The following is a 19,931-nucleotide window of genomic DNA, read 5'->3' as shown; positions in this document are numbered from 1 at the left end:
TCTGACAACCCAAAAGTACAGTAGCAGGGCATTACATTGTACCCCATACAAAAACAAAAAAGGAATACTCACACAGCAGTCAAAATCAAGACACCAATATTTCCCAAGCTGGCTTAGATGGTGAATGTGGAGCATCTAAGTCCAAAGCAGAGGAAATAAAATTCCCCCAGCTGAGGTGGAATTGTTCTGGGCCTCCATTCCTCTGGAGACACACAAATGTACAGTATGTGTTATTCCTTCCTCAAAAACCATAAGTTCTTAAACTACAAGGACAAACGTATATTTTTTCAAACTTTTCCAATGCTGGGCTACTGAAATCCCTGCTGCAGCAAAGCTTCTTTAGAGTGATAAGCTCTCATGTTAAATATGCATATTGTGCAAACTCATTCAACATTATTCAATATAAGATAACCTGATCGTTTCGTTTAATTTGTAAAACAACCAGGGCTCTAAACAGAATTTCCTTAAGCTGACTATATTTTGTTATCTAACCGGAGTTCCGATATATTTAAACCTGTACCTCGCCTAATAACCACTATGGATTTATCACCTCCTGTGCCCTTTCTTTCCAATATATGAACAAGCTCCACTTTTCTACAAATCTCACTGCCAGCCTTCTGTAATCCTTATTATATTTGCAAGTTTGGCCATTTGAGCTACATTTAGAATCTTGGTCTTAATTTTCTATATCTGCATGGTCAGATTTCTTCTATGCTTGACACAGAGCTATTCAGGCTGCTGTAAGAAGGTGTGGCCTCCACTGATTTATATACTGCTTAATATTCACAATTTTTAAGCCGTGTGAGATACAGTGGTACCTTGGTTTACAACCATAATCTGTTCCGGAGGTCTGTTTGTAAACTAAAACAGGTTGTAACCCAAGGCGCGCTTTCACCAGTGGGGCCTCCAAATTTAATTTTTTTTTTTAATCCCCGCAAAATGGGTTGTAATCCAATAAAAAGTTTGCAAACCGGGACACGTACTTCTGGGTTTGACGTGTTTGTAATCCAAAACATATGCAAACCAGACTGTTTGCAAACCAAGGTACCACTGTAAAATGTCCTGGGTTTTTAAATAATAAAAAAAATACATAGAATAAGAACAATTAAAATTCATCCTAGAAACAGAAAACTACATTAAAATGCTATCAATTTCAAAGTCAGGGTACAGGGACTGTTACAGTTGATTTGGAGGTCTTATGCAAGAAACTTGTTTCCCCAAAAGATTGGAATTTTTGCAGTAGGGAATATGATGGAGAAACATACTAGAAAGTGTGAGATAACACTTGCTTTTCATGCAATGCATGGGCGTAGCCAGGATTTTTGTTAGGCGGGGGCAAGCCTTTTGTTGGGTGGGGGGCAGAACCTCAGTTAGCAATGTATTTTTATTGATTGGGGGGCAAGCTTGGCTATGCCTGTGATGCAATACCATCTAACCTCCCCGGAATCTGTTCAGAATTAATGCTCATTAACCAGCTATTCTTACCAACCTGCACACAGATCGGAATGAATAAACTCAACAAACTGGTCAAAGGGCTTAGAGCAGCATAACTTGGGCACCTTATTTCGTGGAACATTGAACCAGGATATGGTTTCCTTGCTTTTGTTCTGAACATCTTCTTCCATCTTCTCTGTGTGCACCCTCCCTCCCTCTCTCTCTCACTGTATCTGTACTCCAGATGGCTGAGAGAGATCAGAAGGCGCTCAGTTTTATGTCTCCCGGATTGCAGGGAATATCACCCAGCTGGCAAGATGTTCTGCTTCCTCTGTGCTGTGCACCTCCTCCAAAAATGCAGGCCGTAGTTCTTCTCTCCAATATGTTAACACAGTCAATGAAGCCTCCCTGAAATTCCGGCATCCAAAGCAATTGCTTAGTTTGTCACTGGAAATCAATTCTGGGAAATCAGATGCAACGCATCTTGCTGAGAGGGGTTTTCATAGGGTTTAGACAGATAAAGTAAGAGACGTCCAGATTCCTAGACAATACCTGTATCCCCTTTATGTCTGAGCTGACTTCTCGCTATCCTCCTCACACTTTCTCCGGGCCTTGAGCACTTAGCCCAGCATCCTGTTCTTGCCTGTGGCAAGTCCCTAAGCAGGGCCTGAGCACAAGTGCCTTCTCCCCTCCTGGGATTTCCATAAACTGAATTTCAGAGGTGACCATTCAAAGAGATTGCTCATTGTCTGGTGTGGATGTGCCTTGAGGCACCAAAGATCTTTTTTTAACACCCAGGCCCCAAAATAAACCCACAAACACGTCTGGCAGTCCTAATGTGAATACCATTTGCTTGGAACCACAGGAGGCAGGAGAGCTCCTGTGCTTGAATCCTGCTTATAGGTTTTCCACAAGCATCTGGTTGGTCACTGGCCTGATCCAGAAGGCTCTTCTTAGGTTCTTAATGGACCCTCTCTAGCATTAGTCCTACTGAGAGTAGACTGCTGAAAATGACAGAGGTCCATTAATTTCAGGGGGGTCTACGCTGAGTAAAACTTAGCTGGATACAACCCAATAACTCCAGTTCCAACGGGGCCATTCGGAACTGTTCCAAGTGTTCTCCATGAACTCCTGGCCCTATAGAGCCTACCATGTCTCTTCCCTTCGGCTGATGTCCCAGACACGTTGCCATGCAACCGGCATGTGGCAGAAAGGAAGAATTGTGGTTGGGGGAGGAGGGGGAGAGAATCACCGCTTGACGGTCCTTGAGAAAAATAAAGCCAGCAAGCTACCTTTCTTCCTCTGCTGCCTCCAGCCTCAAGTTATGTTGCACCATCTCCACACCCACCCACTCACCTGTACGGCATTGTATGTCTTGCACAGATGGATCTCGAGAGCCTTTCCTGATGGGCGATGGAGTAAAGCTGCAGCCCTTTATGATCATATCATCTCCTCATGGCTTATAGTCAGGGGTCCTTACAGACCCTCCTGGATGTTAAGGTCAGCACAGGAGGCTTTTCTTGGTAGTTCCTCTATCCTCAGAGGCTCAGGAGGGTGATGGCCCAGGACAGCTCCTATGTTGTGGAACTGCATTCCAACAGAGGTGCATCAGGCACCTCCATTATGTACAGAACTTTCCATTGTATGTTGAAGATACAGCTCTTTAGGCCTGGACTTTCACATTCTCTCTCTCTCTCTCTCTCTCTCACACACACACACACACCCTTCTGTATTCTCTTGACCATATTTTGTTTTAAACAGATTTTAAAAGTGTATTTCAAGTTGCTAAAACACACCCACAGGGAGTATAGCTCAGTCTGGAGACCATGAGACTCTTAATTTCAGGTTTGAGCCCTATGTTGGGTGAAAGATTGCACTAGATGACACTCATGTTCCTGTCTCACTCTACCGTTTTATGGTTCTATAACCTTATGGTGAAGGTTAGGTAATAAAATAATAATAATAATAATAATAATAATAATAATAATAATAATAATAATATATCACCCTTTACCTGAGGATTACAGGGCAGTTGACAATATTAAAGCATAAAAATACAAACAAAACATTAATCCCCCACCACACACAGTTTAAAAGGCCACAGATTGTTTAATCAGCCAAAGGCCTTGGAGAAGAGGAATGCTTTTGCCTGGTGCCTAAATAATAATAATAATAATAATGTGGAGGGGGCAGTTGCTCCTTTCCCCACATTTCAGATCACATGCTGTTATTATTCTTCAGTATGCACTGTTTGGTTGGAGAATGAAACCGCAAAACTCAGAGAAGTGTGAGTTTTGAAGGCTAGCTATGTTTTGGTTCGCATTCTGGTTCAAAAAAAGTGTAAATGAGGTAGTTTCTCATTTAAATGCAAACAAAACCAACCCATCCCTACTCCTATACCCTGAAATGTCCCTGCAGCCCTCAGTGTTTCATCCAGTCCTAATTTCTCTTCTCTCCCTCCTCTCCGTCTGTCTCTCTGATTCCATTTCAGGTGCTGCCAGCGATGGGTTGTGTGCAATGCAAAAGGAAGAGGCCCAATAAAAACCCCAGCAATGGCGGCGACGGGATGGCAAACCTGCAGCCCGGCTCCTGCTACGATCCTGACCCCACCCCGCAGAACCCCACCAACACGTTCACGCGCATCCCCGACTACAACAACTTCCAGGCAGGGACCTCGGGGCCTTCCACTCCGGCCTTCATGGGGGGGTCCAGCCTGTATCCCAGCTCCCTCCCCATGTCTGGAGCCGGGATTGCAGGTCAGTCTCTCAGGGAAGGCTGCAGCTAGAGGACTCGTGTGTGGTGGGCAGGCCTCCAATGCTTGCTTTGGCTGGGCCAGCCCTTTGGGGCAGGGTTAAGTCATGGGTGGGGAACCCAATTCAGTCCTAGGGCCACATTTCCTTCTCAACAAACCTTTGGGGGCCACATGCCAGTGGTGGGAGGAGCCAGAGGTTAACATGGGTGGAGCAATGGATGCCAATTTTACCTTTGTACAGTAGGATGGTTGCTAGGTACACAAAAACACACAGTCCCCTCTATCCTCCAATCAGGCAATCAAGCAGCATGATCACAGAATCATAGAGTTGGAAGGGACCCTGTGGGTCATCTAGTCCAACCCCCTGCAATCTCAGCTAAAGCATCCATGACAGAGGGCCATCCAACCTCTGCTTTGAAGCCTCCAATGAAGGAGAGTCCACAATCTACTGAGGGAAACCGTCCCACTGTCAAACGGCTCTTACTGTCAGAAAGTTCTTCCTGAAACTCCTTTCTTGCAACTTGAAGCCACTGGTTCATTTCCTGCCCTCCAGAGCAGGAGAAAACTAGCTTGCTCCATCCTCCATGTGACAGCCCTACAGATATTCGAAGGTGGCTATATCTCCTCTTTTCCAGGGCAAACATTCCCAGCTCCCTTAACTGATCCTCATAAGGCTTGGTTTCCAGACCCTTGACCACCTTGGTCGCCCTCCTTTGCACATGTTCCAGCTTGTCAACATCCTTCTTAAATTGTAGTGCCCAGAACTGGACACAGGATTCAGAGCTCAAGGACACACGCCAGTCAGACAAAAGCACTCAAGAGGAGTAGAAAGCAGGGCCAGTGAGGAGTGTGGCACAGGGAGAGAGCAGTAGTGGCTGGAGAGAGTCCTGAGGGCCAGGGAGAGATGCGGGGGGGGGGTACACGACGACACACATTTGTTCCTTGCATCTGAGCTTTTTTCAAATGGCTTACAAAGTTATTTCTGGACAACTTGTTGGATGCAGCCCAGGTGCTGTTGGCATTTCCTGTGGACCGATTGTAATTCAGGAAATTCCATGCTCATAGGTAACATACCTGGAGCTGCCTGTACAGCTTTTGCTGGGTCCTCTCACTGCCTTTCTGCTGCTGCCCCCTGCAGGTGGAGGAGTGACCCTGTTTGTTGCCTTGTACGATTATGAAGCCAGAACAGAGGATGACCTCACGTTCAAGAAAGGAGAGAAATTCCACATAATTAACAACATGTGAGTATTGGCTTATGGTGTGGCTTAAAGGAGGAGTACAGAACGTTTGGTGCTCTAGAGTTGGCTCAGCTACAACCCTCACCAATCCTGGCCCTTGGCCATGCTCACTGGGGCCGATGAGAGACAGTCCATGTATTCTTATTAATTTATATGCCACTTCCATGTTGTGAACCACCCTGTGCTCTTTGGATGAAGGGCGGTCTACATATTTAATAAATAATAATGATAAAATAAGTGGCTTCTAAGTAGTTTACAGCTATACAATCAGCTACAAAATCCACACCTAATTAAAAGGCGCTGTGGGTTAAACCACAGAGCCTAGGACTTGCCGATCAGAAGGTCGGCGGTTTGAATCCCCGCGACTGGGGGAGCTCCCATTGTTCGGTCCCTGCTCCTGCCAACCTAGCAGTTCGAAAGCACGTCAAAGTGTAAGTAGATAAATAGGTACCATTCCAGTGGGAAGGTAAACAGCGTTTCTGTGCACTGCTCTGGTTCACCAGAAGCGGCTTAGTCATTCTGGCCACATGACCTGGAAGCTGTACACCGGCTCCCTTGGCCAGTAAAGCGAGATGAGCACCACAACCCCAGAGTCGTCTGCTACTGGACCTAACTGTCAGGGGTTCCTTTACCTTTACCTAATAAAAACACACACAAAACCAATTCATCCTTAATTAAAATATACAATAGAACAAACCAGGTTAAAAGAATAGTGTTTAAAACAGATTAAAAAGGGGGGGGGGGAGAGATCAGACATTGGGAATTGAACCTGAGACCTTCTGAATGCAAAAGCCTGGGTTCTACCACTAAGCTATTCTTCCACCCGGGTGAGCTTTATAGAGCTGTAGAGTTGGAAGGGAGCACAAGAGTCATTAGTTCCAACCCTTCCTCATGGTTCACTGGTTTCTTTTCTCTCTCCTGTTTCTCCAGGGAGGGTGACTGGTGGGAGGCAAGGTCTCTCAACACAGGAGCGACGGGCTACATCCCTAGCAATTACGTGGCACCCGTGGACTCCATCCAGGCAGAAGAGTAAGTATGGCGGCACCTGGAGAGGAGCGATGCAGGGGGTAGGAAAGGGGAGAAGTACTCAAAGGAGGTGATTCTTTGCTTTTAGTTGGGTAAGGAACCTTTTTGGCCTGGCGGGTAAGGAACCTTTTTGGTATGCCACAGCCAAGTCTGGGCAAGGCCAAGGTTCTGATGGTGCTGACAGATGATTATACGCGGAACGCATGGGCTTTCACGCTGAGAACTAAGGAGGAGGCAACACAACTGATCAAAGATTGGATTGCTGAGGTGGAACTAAGGTTCTCCACCAAGGTGCAGGGGTTCAAGTGTGACCGAGGTTCAGAGGTCACTGGGTCTGCTCTAAAGGGTTTCTTTCGCCAGAGAGGGATACGTCACAAGGTGACTTCTCCTCAGGAGAGTGGCGTGGCAGAGCTTAGGAGTAAAGCTCTGGTTCAAGCATCAGAGATTCTACTGTATGACTCTGGTTTGCCTCAAAGTTTTTGGGGGGAGGCGGTGAAGACGGCCAATTTCACGATGAACAGGTGCTACAATGCAGTGGTAGGTGACACCCCGTATTTCCTGCTTCACGAAAAGAGGCTGCTTGTGCATTTCTTTCGTGCTTTCGGTAGCAGAGCCATGGTGCCTGTACCAAAGTTTCAGCAGCAGGAGGGTGGCCCAAGGTACCAGGAAATGATCTTCTGTGGGTATGAACCTACGACAAAGGGATGGAGGTTTGCATATCCAGAAGGTGATCAGACCAAGCTTCTGGTCAGTAAACAGGCTGAGTTCTTTGAGCAGGATGGTTGGGCAAGGCGCAAAGCGAGCTCTGACGTTCACTCGGATTGTCTGTCTGACTCTGAGGAGGAGGAAGAGCCAGAGCCTGAACCTGCTGGTGGAGACCAGGTCCCTGAACAGAGTAGGGCGTCTCCACAGGTTGTTAAATGAGTGTCCAAGAGTGAGCCCTCATCTCCTGTGCGCATAATGGAGAAAGCTCACAGACGTGTCAAGTCAGAGGGGGAATCTTCTGATGAGGAAGACGCACTTGCTGGCCCCAGTGGGTCAGAAGGAGCACCCCAGTTTGTGCCCAGGCGGTCATCTCGGGCTACAAAGGGAATTCCACCTGAGAGGTTTCAGGTCACAAATGCGTGGGTTGGTTTCGCACAGTGCGAACCTGAGATTTGTGAGGAGGTTCAACAGGTGCCTAACAACGATGCCAGGAAGGGGCGGAAGGCAATGGGGAAAGTGTTGAACACTCAGAAGTCTATAAATGTGTGTTCACAACTCCTCTCAGAACGTGATTCGAGAGGGGGTGTGGAGAGAGGCTCAGAACTCACAGGGTTAAGAAGTTCTGAGTGACGTCTCACATTCTGAGGCGTGGTTTAGAATACTGAGGGGAGTGTTTTACTGTGTCTCACTCACAGTGTGTGTTTTGCTCCGTTGCAAGAGAGCAGCAAACATGAGTGCATTGTCACCAGGAGGAGATTTATAACTGTTGTGTTTTTGCTAAGGGAATAAAAGACTTAAAACTAAGATAAGGAGACAGCCTGCGTTCAGCCTGAGTTATTACGCACACACGGCGACCCTGCTTCTGTTCCGCTGTATTTACGTGCTGCTGAGGTCGGAGGTCCCTGGGGGGAAATCAGAGCCGCCCAGAGGAAGCGTGCCGGACCCCCCGGGAATGCCACAAGACCAGATCACTTATCTCCCTGCATCCCAGGGGATCAAACTTGAGCAACAGGAGTGGGGAAGAGGGGTCTGTTCCCCCACAGGAAGCACGCTGGTGAAGCAGCACCCAGCAGGATTGAACCTCGCTCTGCTCTACAGAAGCTGGCGACTTGGCCCGGGTCCTCTTCCCCTCTGTCTCCAAGCATTCACTTCTAAATCTTCTTTTTCCAGATGGTACTTTGGGAAAATTGGCCGCAAGGATGCGGAGAGGCAGCTTCTGTGCCATGGCAACCCCCGGGGAACTTTCCTCATTCGCGAGAGCGAGACCACCAAAGGTAGCACCTTTCTCCCAAGGGTACTCTAGTCCAAACCCCTGCGATGCAGGAATCTCAACTAGATCATACATGACAGGTGGCAGTCCAACCCCTGCTTAAAAACGTTGGCTATTCTCCCTGTAAACAGGTCAGGATGACAGCTCATTAAACAGGTCACCTGTGCTTTGGGCACGCTAGGTGTGCAAACAGAAGGGTCCTAAAAGACCCCAGGGAGGACACAGAAATCAAAGTAACTTATGGAAGAAGAAGGTTCATCTCCCAAATAGGTGGGAAATGCAATCCCTTTCGACTTGGCCTCATGGAGTACAGCACCACCTGCTGCCTTGCTGTGCAATTATGTCTTGATCATTCCTTAATCATTTTTTTTATTTACTACATTTATTTCCCACCTTTTCCTCCAAGGAACTCAATGTGGCATACATAGTTCAAAGCTGAGGGGCGGGGCTTCAGAGAAGGGGTGGGACCTTGGCTTCTCCATCCCTGGCTTTTGATAGGTTATTCCACAACTGTGCATAGTGTCTAAGGAATGTTTTCCATTTTGCTTTTGCTCCTCCCTCGGGACCCACCTCTGCCTCCTGGTCTCCTCCTCCCAGGTGCCTACTCACTATCCATCCGGGACTGGGATGAAGTGAAGGGCGACCACGTCAAGCATTATAAGATCCGGAAGCTGGACAACGGCGGCTATTACATCACCACCCGGGCCCAGTTTGAGACGGTGCAGCAACTGGTCCAGCATTATATAGGTAGGGTGTTGTGGGGCGGGATCAGCAGGAGAACGGCAAAGAAGAGACAGGGACAGGGACTCTGGACCCTCCTCCTCCAGCCCTTCGAGGATTTGGGTGACTGGAATGTTTCATTTCACAAAGGTCTCCTCCACACTGTACGTTGAAAGCACTCCTTTATACCTCTTTAAGAGCAATGGAGGATCCTGGGAACTGTAGTTCGCCAAGAGTGCTGGGAGAAGTAGGTCTGTGAGGTCAGCATCCTGAGCAAACTTCAGTTCCCAGGGTTCTCTGGGGGAAGAAGCCACTGCTATAAAACTATACATAAGAGAGGGCTTTAAATGTATTGCGTGGAGGTGAGCAAAATTAGTGCCGGAGCTCAACTCTGCCTGGAAGTGGTTTCCTGAAATCCAGCGGTGGATGACATCCATTGGCACTGGTGGGACGGAAGGCAGGGAGCCCAACAGTAGGGGGCGCCAGAGCCAGTCTAGTTTTGTCCCTACCCTCCTCCCTGCTGAGTTCTGCAGGGGGCACCATTGAGTCTAAGGAGGAGGAAGCTGATAGGCAGTGCTATGCCCTGGACAGAAAGGGTGACAGGGTGGGGGCCAACTGAGGTTGGTGGGGCAAAGACCCATATGCCCTAATGGAGCCTCCACCGCTGGAATCCTTCATCCCTAAGCCTAGGACTTGGAAGATTGTCCTTCCTCTTTGCTCCTGGTAGTGCTGAGAAACTCTGGGAAATGGCTGCCTGTTGGGTGCAGGTTATGGGGATTGGGAATTGCTACTGGCAAATCCAATGAGTGCAATGGTTTTGCTACCGCTTCAGTTTCTGTGTAGTAAAAGGGTATTTCCCCCTTGGTGACCAACTTGTTCTGCACTGGCTATCTTACTGTTCTTTATCTCTTCTTCTCTCCCTCCCTCCCTCCTCTTTTTTTAAAAAATGTGTATTCCCCTTTTTTTACCCCCGCACCCAATCCTTGCTTTCCGGGGCTCCTTCTTCAAGAGAGAGCTGCAGGGCTGTGCTGCCGGCTGGCTGTGCCATGTCACAAAGGGATGCCCAAGCTGGCAGACCTGTCCGTCAAAACCAAAGACGTTTGGGAGATCCCGCGCGAATCGCTGCAGCTTATCAAGAAACTGGGCAACGGGCAGTTTGGGGAAGTGTGGATGGGTAGGACTGACCGCGAAAACAGAGGAGACGGAGCCCTAGAGGGGAGAAGGAAGAAGGCAAAGACACCAGGCCGAGTGCCAGTCACGGGGTGGGCAGGCCAACACAAAGAGGCATCCCAAGAACATCCAGTGGGCCCTGCTGGACCAGGCCAAAGGCTCTTCTAATGGAGCATCCTGTTTTCTCTGTGGCCAAACAGGTGACTCTGGGAAGCCTGCAAGGAGGACTTGAGTGCAACAACTCTTTCCCTACTTGGGAGTCCCAGAAACTGGGATTCAGAGGCAGGCTGAAGGCAGAGCACAACCATCGTGGCTAGTAGACACTGATAGCTTTATTCTCCATGAATTTGTCCAGTTCTCTTTTAAACCCATTCAAGTCTGTGTCCATTGCTATAGTCTTGCTATCAAGGGCTGCTAACGTCCTCACATTATTGTGCCTTTCGGGAAGAAGCAGGAAAAAGAGGGCACCTGCACATGAATTAACGCAGGGGTCCCCAAGCTTTCCTTGCCTCGGGCCGGTGTCTCAAGCGACGATCATGTGGTGGGCTGGAGAGCGTGCGCCCGTAGGCACGCACACATGCTATTTCCTGCGCACCTCCGGGTCGGAGGAGGCCCATGTGCATGCACACAAGCTATTTCCGGTGCTCCTCCGACCCGGAAGTGTGTCCCCGTGCCGCGCCAGTAAGAGTGGGCGGCAGCAGGGGTCACTGCGGGCCAGATAAATGAGTCCCTCGGGCCTTATCCAGCCCCCGGGCCGTAGGTTGATGACCCCTGATTTAACGTCTTCATTCCAACATGCAAAAGTCACCATAGGGTGAGATTACAATCAGCTTCTGTTGATTTGTTTGGAGGCAGTGATTCTTCTGAATGCCCATTGCTGGAAACCAGAGGAAGAGGGAGGGCTCTTGTGCTCAGGTCTCACTTGCGGGCTTCCCAGAAGCATCTCCTTGGCCACTGCGAGAACAGGATGCTGCACTAGAGGAGCCATTGGCCTGATCCAACAGGCTCTTTGTATGTTCTTATGCTCCATCTGCGCTCAAAGCAGTTCGTGTAAATACCGAAACAGCGTCAATACAGTAGTATAGTGCCACTTCATCAATAACTTGGGTAAGAGTTGCCAGGCATTAACTTTATGGAGTTGATTTCTGCAGGCAAGCTTGAACCTGCCCTAATGCTCTCTTTCTATGCAAGTCAAAAAGGGAAATCTATTCTTGTGCAGAGAGCAGCTGCTCTAAAAGTAAGCCAAGGGCACCAACTAGTGGTCAAAGCAGATACTTCTGCCTGATAGAATATGGGGCCTGGTGCCACACTCCTCTTCCTCCCCCTCCTGGGCCCTGTCCATCCCTCCTGGGTGCATGTGGAATCCATCACTCCATTTTCCATCTCGCATTCTCTTTCTCTCTCTCTTTCCCACCTTCTCCATCCCACCCCATTCCATCCATTACAGAGTACAATGATGGTCTCTGCCAACTACTAACCAGGGTGTGCCCTTTTCCGAAACCCCAGACTATGGGCCTGTCTAAGGACGCTTGGGAAATCCTGCGCGAGTCCATACGCTTTGACAAGAAGCTTGGCATGGGATGTTTTGGAGATGTGTGGATGGGTAAGGTGGGGGCCTTCCAGGGTCACTCTGTAGCTTGGAGGGCACATGAGTCGGAGGTGGGTGGAGGAAGCCCATTGAATGAGAGTGCATTTTAGGATCAGGCAATTTTGGGGGGGGGGCTGTTGATTTTATACCTAGGAAAGATCAGTATCCTGCCTCCTTTGGAAAGGCTGTAGCTCAACAGCAGGACAACGCATGTGTTGTATATAGAAGGTCCTAGACGTCACCCAGGAGATGTGAACCTGTGGCTCTCTGGAACTTGTTGGACTCCAGTTCCCATCAGCCCCTGCCAGTGTGGCCAACAGTCAGGGATGGTGGAAGTTGTAGTCCAGCAACCTCTTAGAGAGCCGCAGGTGACCCATCCTTCATCTAGTCACTGGCATCTCCAGTCACAAGGATCTCAGAGTGCAAAGGCAGGGCAAAATCTTCTGCCTGGAAAGGTCTTCTGCTACTGCTATTCTTCCTATTCAGAACAGGCTCAGGGGGTCTCTCTTGGTGCAGATGACACCTCGTAGCTTTTAAGAGCAGCCGGTATGTGCATCGCGCCCTGCAGAGCTGTGATGTTCAGTGATCAGTCCTTCAAAGCACAGGGTTTAGTATTGGATCTGCAACTTCCTGAGAAGCAAAACTCTTCGTTTCTTTGTTTAAATATAAGTGCTGCTTTCTGGCCCTTGCTGCCTTCAGGCCAGAGTCAGAAGCGGTGAACTCTCAGAAGCTGGCTCCTTGCAAAGTAGGGAAGGTGAGGCAGGGGTGCCAACTTGAATAAAATTTGGGGGGGGGGGAGAAGCTCCACCCAGTATAATCTAGCACAAGAGTGGCAAGGACCATCAACTTCAAGGCTCAGCCCCCTCAAACATTTTATTGGGAGGGGGGTGAAGGGACCTCAACAACTAGGTGTTGGCTCCTATGGGGCGGGGTCATGATTGAGCTGGATTTCCATTGCTCGGGGACTGAGCCTTCCAGTGTGCTGCATAGTTCCTGGCCCCCTACTACTAGCATAACAGAACAAATGAGAAGGACAGACATGTATTGGAAAAGGAAGACATTCTTCTGCTAGGAAGTTAGACAAGGGTGGAAGCAGTGGAATTGGCCCTTCTGGGTTGGGTTTTTCAGAAGGAGGGCATTCCTTCCATCCCACACGTTTCACCTCTCTGCTGAGGGAGCACCATCCTGATCTGGCATAGCTTCCCCCTCCCATCCATCTCCATCTCCACATGGGTCAATGTGGGAGAGCGCAAGGGAGTGCCCTCGATCCGGTGGGCGCCCCCTTGCCAACCCCCTCCGTGACTCTTTCCCGTGCTTCCCGCTGGCTCCAGGGACCTGGAACGGCACCACGAAAGTCGCGGTGAAGACGCTGAAGCCAGGGACCATGTCTCCGGAAGCCTTCCTGGAAGAGGCCCAGATCATGAAGCGCCTTCGGCATGACAAGCTGGTGCAGCTGTACGCGGTGGTGTCAGAGGAGCCCATCTACATCGTCACTGAGTTCATGAGCCAAGGTGCGGCCATATGCTGGCGTGGCCAAGGCCAAGGCTGGTGGGAGGGCGCCAAGGCTTCCGGGTGGATGGGTGGCAGGCAAGCAACTAGCTGCAACCCAGGGGCATCCCAGGAAGCTCAAGGGCAGGAGATTTCAAAACGGGCAAAAAGAAGTTCAACTTTGCACAGTGCATGGTTTAAACTATGGAACTGGCTCCTGCAAGATATAGCAATGGCTGGCAATTTGGCTGGCTTGAAAAGGATATTAGACAAATCCATGGGGGGAGGTCACAACTGGGAATGGTAGGGCAGGAGGCAGCAAAGCCCACAGTAGGTGGCGCCGCAGCCACAGACGGGGCACAGACCATTTATTCTAGCTTTGTCCCTGTCCCCTTCCCTGCTTAGTTCTTCAGCGGCAACTTTGGGACTAAGCTGACAAAGCACAGTTCCCTGAGAATGGATATCAGGGAATGGAAGTTTCCAGTTCTCCTTGCAGTTGAGAAAGAGGGAGGGACTTGGCAGAGGGAGAGCATGTGAGCCTGAAACTTGTGCAGGCTTGTCCATGTACCAGGGAATTGTGGTTTTTCTCTTATGTTTGAAATGGAATTCTGGAAGGTACCAGGAGGTCAGTGGTGTTGGGTCCCTATGCAATTGCAGCCTTTTTAGTTCAGTTATAAAACCACCAATGGTAGTCTACGTGATGCCCTGCAGATCTTGCTAGATTCTAATTCTCATCAGGCCCAGACAGCATGACTCATGGTCAAGGATAATGCAGCATCTGAAGGATACTATATTGGCTACCTCTGCACTAACCCAATTGTCTAGTCTATCATGGAAAAGTTCATCATATGCATTCAGCCTTTCCCAACCTGGCGCCCACTTTCCAAGATGTTGCTGGACTGCAACTGCCATTGCCCCTGATTATTGGCCACACTGGCTAGGGCTCATGGCAGCTGCAGTCTAACACCATTGGAAGGGTGCTAGATTTAGGAAGGCGGATAAGACTCATTCCCCAGCTGCTTGCCTGCAAGGGAAGGCCAGTGGCAGGAAACTGGGCATGGAAAGTAGACCGGACAGAGAAACTGGGCAAAGTGGTTGATGGGCAGCTGCTGCTGGTGGGTTATTTGGAAAAGATCCTAACAAGATGCTGGTCTGATCTCCTGACTCTGCCCTTCACAGGGAGTTTGCTGGATTTTTTGAAGGATGGCGATGGCCGGTTCCTGAAGTTACCTCAACTGGTAGACATGGCAGCCCAGGTAACCGGGGTGGGGGGCACTTGGGGAAGCTACATTTAATTTAACAATAAAATTCCCTAGACAGCTTAAAGAAATGTGAAATAAGCAAGCATGCCTGTCATTCAGTCTCATTCTTTTCTAATAGACTGTATGACATCCTTCCACAACAGTGTGCCCTCCAGATGTTTTGGACTACAATTCCCATCAGTACCAGACAGCATAGTACAGCACAGCCAACATTCAGGGGTGATGGGAGTTGTAGTCCAACAGCATGTGAAGAGACCTTAAGTCAGAGGAAGGCTAAAGTACGAAGATGATCCTTGGGCAATGAGCGACGTCATTTGAGTCACCCACCTCCCTGTTGCATTCTCACTTCTCCACCACTCAAGATTGCAGCTGGAATGGCGTACATTGAGCGGATGAACTACATCCACCGGGACCTGCGTGCTGCCAACATCCTTGTGGGCGACAACCTAGTGTGCAAGATTGCTGACTTTGGCCTGGCCCGCCTCATTGAGGACAATGAATACACAGCACGGCAAGGTAAGCTCCTGGAAACATACCATGTTAAGAAACCCAAGATACTGTCTTATACCAAGTCAAGAGTATTTGCTCAACAAGCCCAGTATTGCCAACTCTGACTGGCAGTGGCTCTCTGGGGTCTTGGGTAGAGTTCTCTCTCATCATCTCTTACCTGGATGCGCGAGGGTCTGAACCTGGGGTTTTATGCATGCAAAGCAGGCAGGGCCGGCACCAAAGGTTGGCATGGCTGGGCATCTGCCAGGGCGCCACTGACAAGAGCCCCTTGGACTTGCGACAGTGAAGAGGCAAAGCCCTATGGATGAACTGGGCCTGCCTGGAGATGTGTCTTGTGGTGGTTTGGTGCTGGGAGAGGAGGGGACATTCCCCTTCTGGGCCATCTCAGCATCTTCTCCCATCTCTATCCCCTGCCAGGTGCCAAATTCCCCATCAAGTGGACGGCCCCAGAAGCTGCCCTTTATGGCAAGTTCACCATCAAGTCAGACGTGTGGTCCTTCGGCATCCTCCTGACAGAGCTCGTGACCAAGGGGCGAGTCCCCTACCCAGGTAAAGCCTTCCCCTGTCTGGAGAGATGGACCTGACCGTTTTTGGTTGCTCTCCATTTCTCACTTTCCCAATCTTAAATTCAGTTCTCAACAGAAATCTACAGTGAATTTCACCTCTGGAGCTCTCTGCTGAACCCTGCCCAACCCCTCTTGCTCTTTTTCTGCAGGCATGAACAATCGGGAGGTGCTGGAGCAAGTGGAGAGGGGCTACCGCATGCAATGCCCCGGGAACTGCCCTCCGTCGCTGCACGAGCTGATGGTGCAGTGCTGGAAGAAGGAGCCTGAGGAGCGCCCCACCTTTGAATACCTCCAGTCCTTCCTTGAAGACTACTTCACCGCCACAGAGCCTCAGTACCAGCCGGGAGACAACCAATAACTGTTGCTGCAGATGCCAGCAGGGACCATGGACAGCCCATCCCCTGGGGCACTTTGGGACTTGGCTGTCCACAGAAACAGTCCTCTCCCTCCCTGGAGCAGGGGCCAAGGATCCCTTTTTGTACAAGTGGGGTTGGACTCCTATTTCCTTCTCTCTCTCTCTCTCTCTCTCTCTCTCTCTCTCTCTCTCTCTCTTCCCCGCTTCCCTTTTTTTTACAATTCCACACCGAGATTTTTTAATTGTGATTTTGTGTTTTAAAGTTCTGCTTCTTCTTGGGCGACTGCCGTGCTGATTTTTTGGAGTTAAGAAGAGGACTGTGAGCCAGGGGCTCGGGTTAGCAAAGGGAGAGAGTGGGTTTTGTACAGTACATCCTTGCTTAATAAAGTTTCCTTTCCCCAACCCTCCCCTCCCTTTCCCTCCTATATTGTTTTGGAACATGATAGTGCTCTTTGGACAATAAACAACCCTCTCTTCCCTTCCCACCAGCCCTGGTGCCCCCAACTCTCCAAAGGAATGAAGCAGGCATGGGGAACCTCTAAACTTCCAGATGCTGTTGAACTGCAGCTTCCATCATCTCTAGCCATTGGCTGATGGGGATGGGTGTGATGGGAGTCCAGCAACATCTGGAGGGTTGACAGATTCCCATCCATCCCTGGAGTGTAACCTATGACCTTACAGAGGCTGTTGGTCCCCTAACTCCCATCTGCCCCAACCAGCATAGCAAGAGGTCGGGGATGATGAGCGTTGTAGTTCTGCAACATCTGGAGGACCCCAAATTATCCAGCCTTGGCCTGTATGGAGTGACTGAAGTTCTTCAGAGCTTCAGGCAGGAGTCTTTCCCAGACCTGGAGCTGCTGGAGATTGAACCTGGAGCCTTCTGCATGCCAAAAGCCTGCTCCGCCACTGAGCTATGGCCCTTCCACTTTGCACAGCGTAGGTGGGCCACCTCACAAGGATGGTTGAGACTGCCGAACTTGGCCCAGGTGGCTTGCGAAGGGATTGTGGGTCTGCCTTCATTGTCCTCTACAATTCCGTTGCCACCCTGCCCCAACTCACGAGATGCTCAAGGGCTTTGAAAGGGGTTGTTGGTTGTGTTTCACACCTCCCTCCCCACCCTTCTATAGTTTTTCCTATCCTCCCCCATTTCCTTAACCAGCGATGATATTATTAAAGCCATAATCCACTGGGGGTGCGATGATAGTGGGTAGTGTTACAAAAAACGGCTCACATTGGAGGTGCAAGGGGGAGGTCTGTCCTATGGCTTTCACTGAAGGAAGCAAGAAGGTTGCTTCAGAGGGAAATCTCTGCAACTGTGACGCATCTGTTTTGTATCAGTGCCTTCCAATAGCAAGATACAGTGGTACCTTGGTTCTTGAACAGCTTAGTTGTTGAAAAAATCGGCTCCCGAACACTGCAAAGTGTTCTGGTTTCCGAACATTTTTCAGAAGCCAAACGTCCGGCACGGCTTCCACAACTTCTGCTATAGTGCAGGAAGCTCCTGCAGCCAATCAGAAGCTGTGCCTTGGTTTTTGAACAGTTTTGGGAGTTGCACGGACTCCCAGAACGGATTAAGCTCGAGAACCAAGGTACCGCTATAATGTTCCTTATCAGACAGGGAGCTTAGGTAGCCATCTCATGAGAGTTAACCATGACAACATCTATATCATGTGCCCCATACGTTTAAATCACTATCATGCCACTTTAAACGGTCACGGCTTCACCAAAAAAAATCAGGGAACTGTAGTTTGGTAAGGATGTTGAGAGTTGTTAAGAGACCCCATTCCCCTCACAGAGCTGCAGTTTGCAGAGTTCCCTGGGAAGAGGGACTAGTTGTTAAGCCACTCTTTGAATTGTAGCTCTGTGAGGGAAATGGGGGTCTCCTAACAACTCTCAGCACCCTTAACAAACTACAACTCCCAGGATTCATTGGGGAAGCCGGGAGTATTCAGTGTGGTGTACAGGCAGCAACCGATGTGCACGGGGGTTACATTTTGAATCCCCATGCACATTGGTGGCCCCCTGTAAGGCCACCCTGTTCCGCCCCTTTCTGTGATGTTTTCAGGTCATTACCTGGTTCAGGCTGATGTGTGTGCGCACAGTCACACACATATTGGACAAGCGTAAAACAGTTGTTGGCTGTAGTAGGGCTTTAGGTGTACAACAAATGAATATACAAGATTGGCAGCCGTTCTCTCGGGGACTCCGGTAAACCAGGAGTCTAAAATTCCCTATTGGGGAAGCAGGACTCCAGAGTCAGACCAATTCATACATCTTCCTAATGATGTAGCTCTCAGGATTTTGAACTTTGTGGGCATGAAAAGTACCTGGTTGGTTACTTGTGTATGTGAATGGAAGTAGCTAAACCATTGTATCAGGAGCAGGAAAAATCACCACAGCCCAGAGGGAAAGGGCAGGTCAGTAGTAGCTACCTTGGCCACCATTGCCAGTCTCCCACCTGAGCAGACGAAAAAGCAAGGGAAAAGTATTGAGGTAACAGCATTGGATCAGGAGGGCAGCAGTGGGCAAGACCATCCTGGAAGCTGCCTCAAAAGATGAAAACTTGTCAAAGTGTCACATGAAGTCTCACCGCCACCGTCAGCCCTTGTCTCAACAGTCTTGTAACCCAGAAACTCCCTTAAACTACAAAAGACTTGGGATTTTGCAGGCGATGAGGAGAAAAGTGTCAGTTGACCAGCTGCGGTGCCTTAGGCTGCCATCCTAACTACGTTTACCTGGGAGTAAGCCCCATTTAATTCAGCAGGACCTGCTTTGGAGTGGACGTGGTTAGGATCACATTGCTATTCAGTCTGGGCAGTATCTAGTGCTCCAGCTAGCTCAAGGATTTCCACTTGCACAATGGAACTTCTCCCCTTTCTCCCCTCCCTCCCTCCCCCAAATCTGCTCCGTAGGATCAGAGCAACTTCCAGCACAGATCTGGGGGGTGGAAGGAGGGGAAGTTCCATTGAGCAGCCAAAAATCTCAGCGCTAGCAGAAGCACTGAGTTGGATACTGCCCTCTGTTTCCCATCTTTGCCACAGACTTCAATCTTCCAGCAAGGAGTTGCTAGGAGTGGGTTCATTGGGGGAGGGGCTGAATCTTCTTCTAATGAACTTGAGGGAAACTGACATTGAGGGAAAGGGGAATGATCTGGATTACTGGCTAGGATATTAATTTGTGGAGATAAAAATTTTATGTTTACAATCGAGACGATTTGGCAGTAATGAGTTGGGGAACTGAACTGTTTCAAAGCAGGGCCTGCTGGGGAATTAACCGGTGAACGGACCGAAGATGAACAGGTTTGGGGGTGATCTAGCGAAGGGTGCCAATTAATTGACGGCTTTTTCTGGAGTGGGAAATTGTTTGGCTTGCCTTCTGGAACATTTACATTCTCAACTTGTATCAATACATATCAGTATATGCAAAGGTTCTGCAAAAGTGTGTCTCTGGGCCCCTGCCCCGAACCTTTTCCTTACCTAGCATCACCCCTGCCTGCAGCACATGGCAGAGTTCTGAAAATGCTTAGGTCTGGATATTCGGTGGCTAAAAAGCTCCCTTTCCATGCTGAATGGGCAGCTCTAGGACACTGGAGCCAAGGACCCTGAGGCAGAAATAGTAGCAGGTTTTCAACCCACTGCAACCCTGGACAATGACACAATTGAGTCATAGGCATGATAGACAACTTAGCATGATTTTGAACTCTGGGTCAGCTGCAGCAAGGCTAGGGATGCACAAACCTGGCCAGATTTGGGGTTCTCTCAGCCACTCATTCTTCCCAAGTTCAGTTCTCCCCCATTTCAACATCAGTTTGCAATTTTTTTGGGGAAAAGAAATCCTCGTGAAAATT

General features: G+C 49.4%; 1 protein-coding gene across 5 annotated transcripts in view; it reads left to right on the top strand.

Annotated features, from left to right (window-relative positions):
• FGR (FGR proto-oncogene, Src family tyrosine kinase) overlaps nt 1–16,565 on the top strand; it is a 64,138-nt gene extending 47,573 nt beyond the window's left edge. For 3 of the 5 annotated variants that reach the window (XM_053398636.1, XM_053398633.1, XM_053398634.1), the window contains exons 3-13: nt 3,926–4,190; nt 5,325–5,427; nt 6,355–6,453; nt 8,326–8,429; nt 9,023–9,172; nt 10,155–10,319; nt 13,235–13,414; nt 14,571–14,647; nt 15,016–15,169; nt 15,581–15,712; nt 15,879–16,565. In XM_053398636.1, coding sequence (XP_053254611.1) covers nt 3,938–4,190; nt 5,325–5,427; nt 6,355–6,453; nt 8,326–8,429; nt 9,023–9,172; nt 10,155–10,319; nt 13,235–13,414; nt 14,571–14,647; nt 15,016–15,169; nt 15,581–15,712; nt 15,879–16,087 — 1,626 coding nt within the window. In that variant the 5' untranslated portion in view covers nt 3,926–3,937 and the 3' untranslated portion in view covers nt 16,088–16,565. Of the gene's footprint in view, nt 1–3,925; nt 4,191–5,324; nt 5,428–6,354; nt 6,454–8,325; nt 8,430–9,022; nt 9,173–10,154; nt 10,320–11,762; nt 11,919–13,234; nt 13,415–14,570; nt 14,648–15,015; nt 15,170–15,580; nt 15,713–15,878 lie in introns of all 5 variants that reach the window. The other 2 variants (XM_053398637.1, XM_053398638.1) reach the window with 2 other exon arrangements.
• Nucleotides 16,566–19,931: the final 3,366 nt, after the last annotated feature.

This window comes from Podarcis raffonei, chromosome 8 (assembly GCF_027172205.1).
Source record: "Podarcis raffonei isolate rPodRaf1 chromosome 8, rPodRaf1.pri, whole genome shotgun sequence".
NCBI classification, from domain to species: Eukaryota; Metazoa; Chordata; class Lepidosauria; order Squamata; family Lacertidae; genus Podarcis; species Podarcis raffonei.
This window is presented reverse-complemented; position numbering and strand designations above follow the sequence as displayed.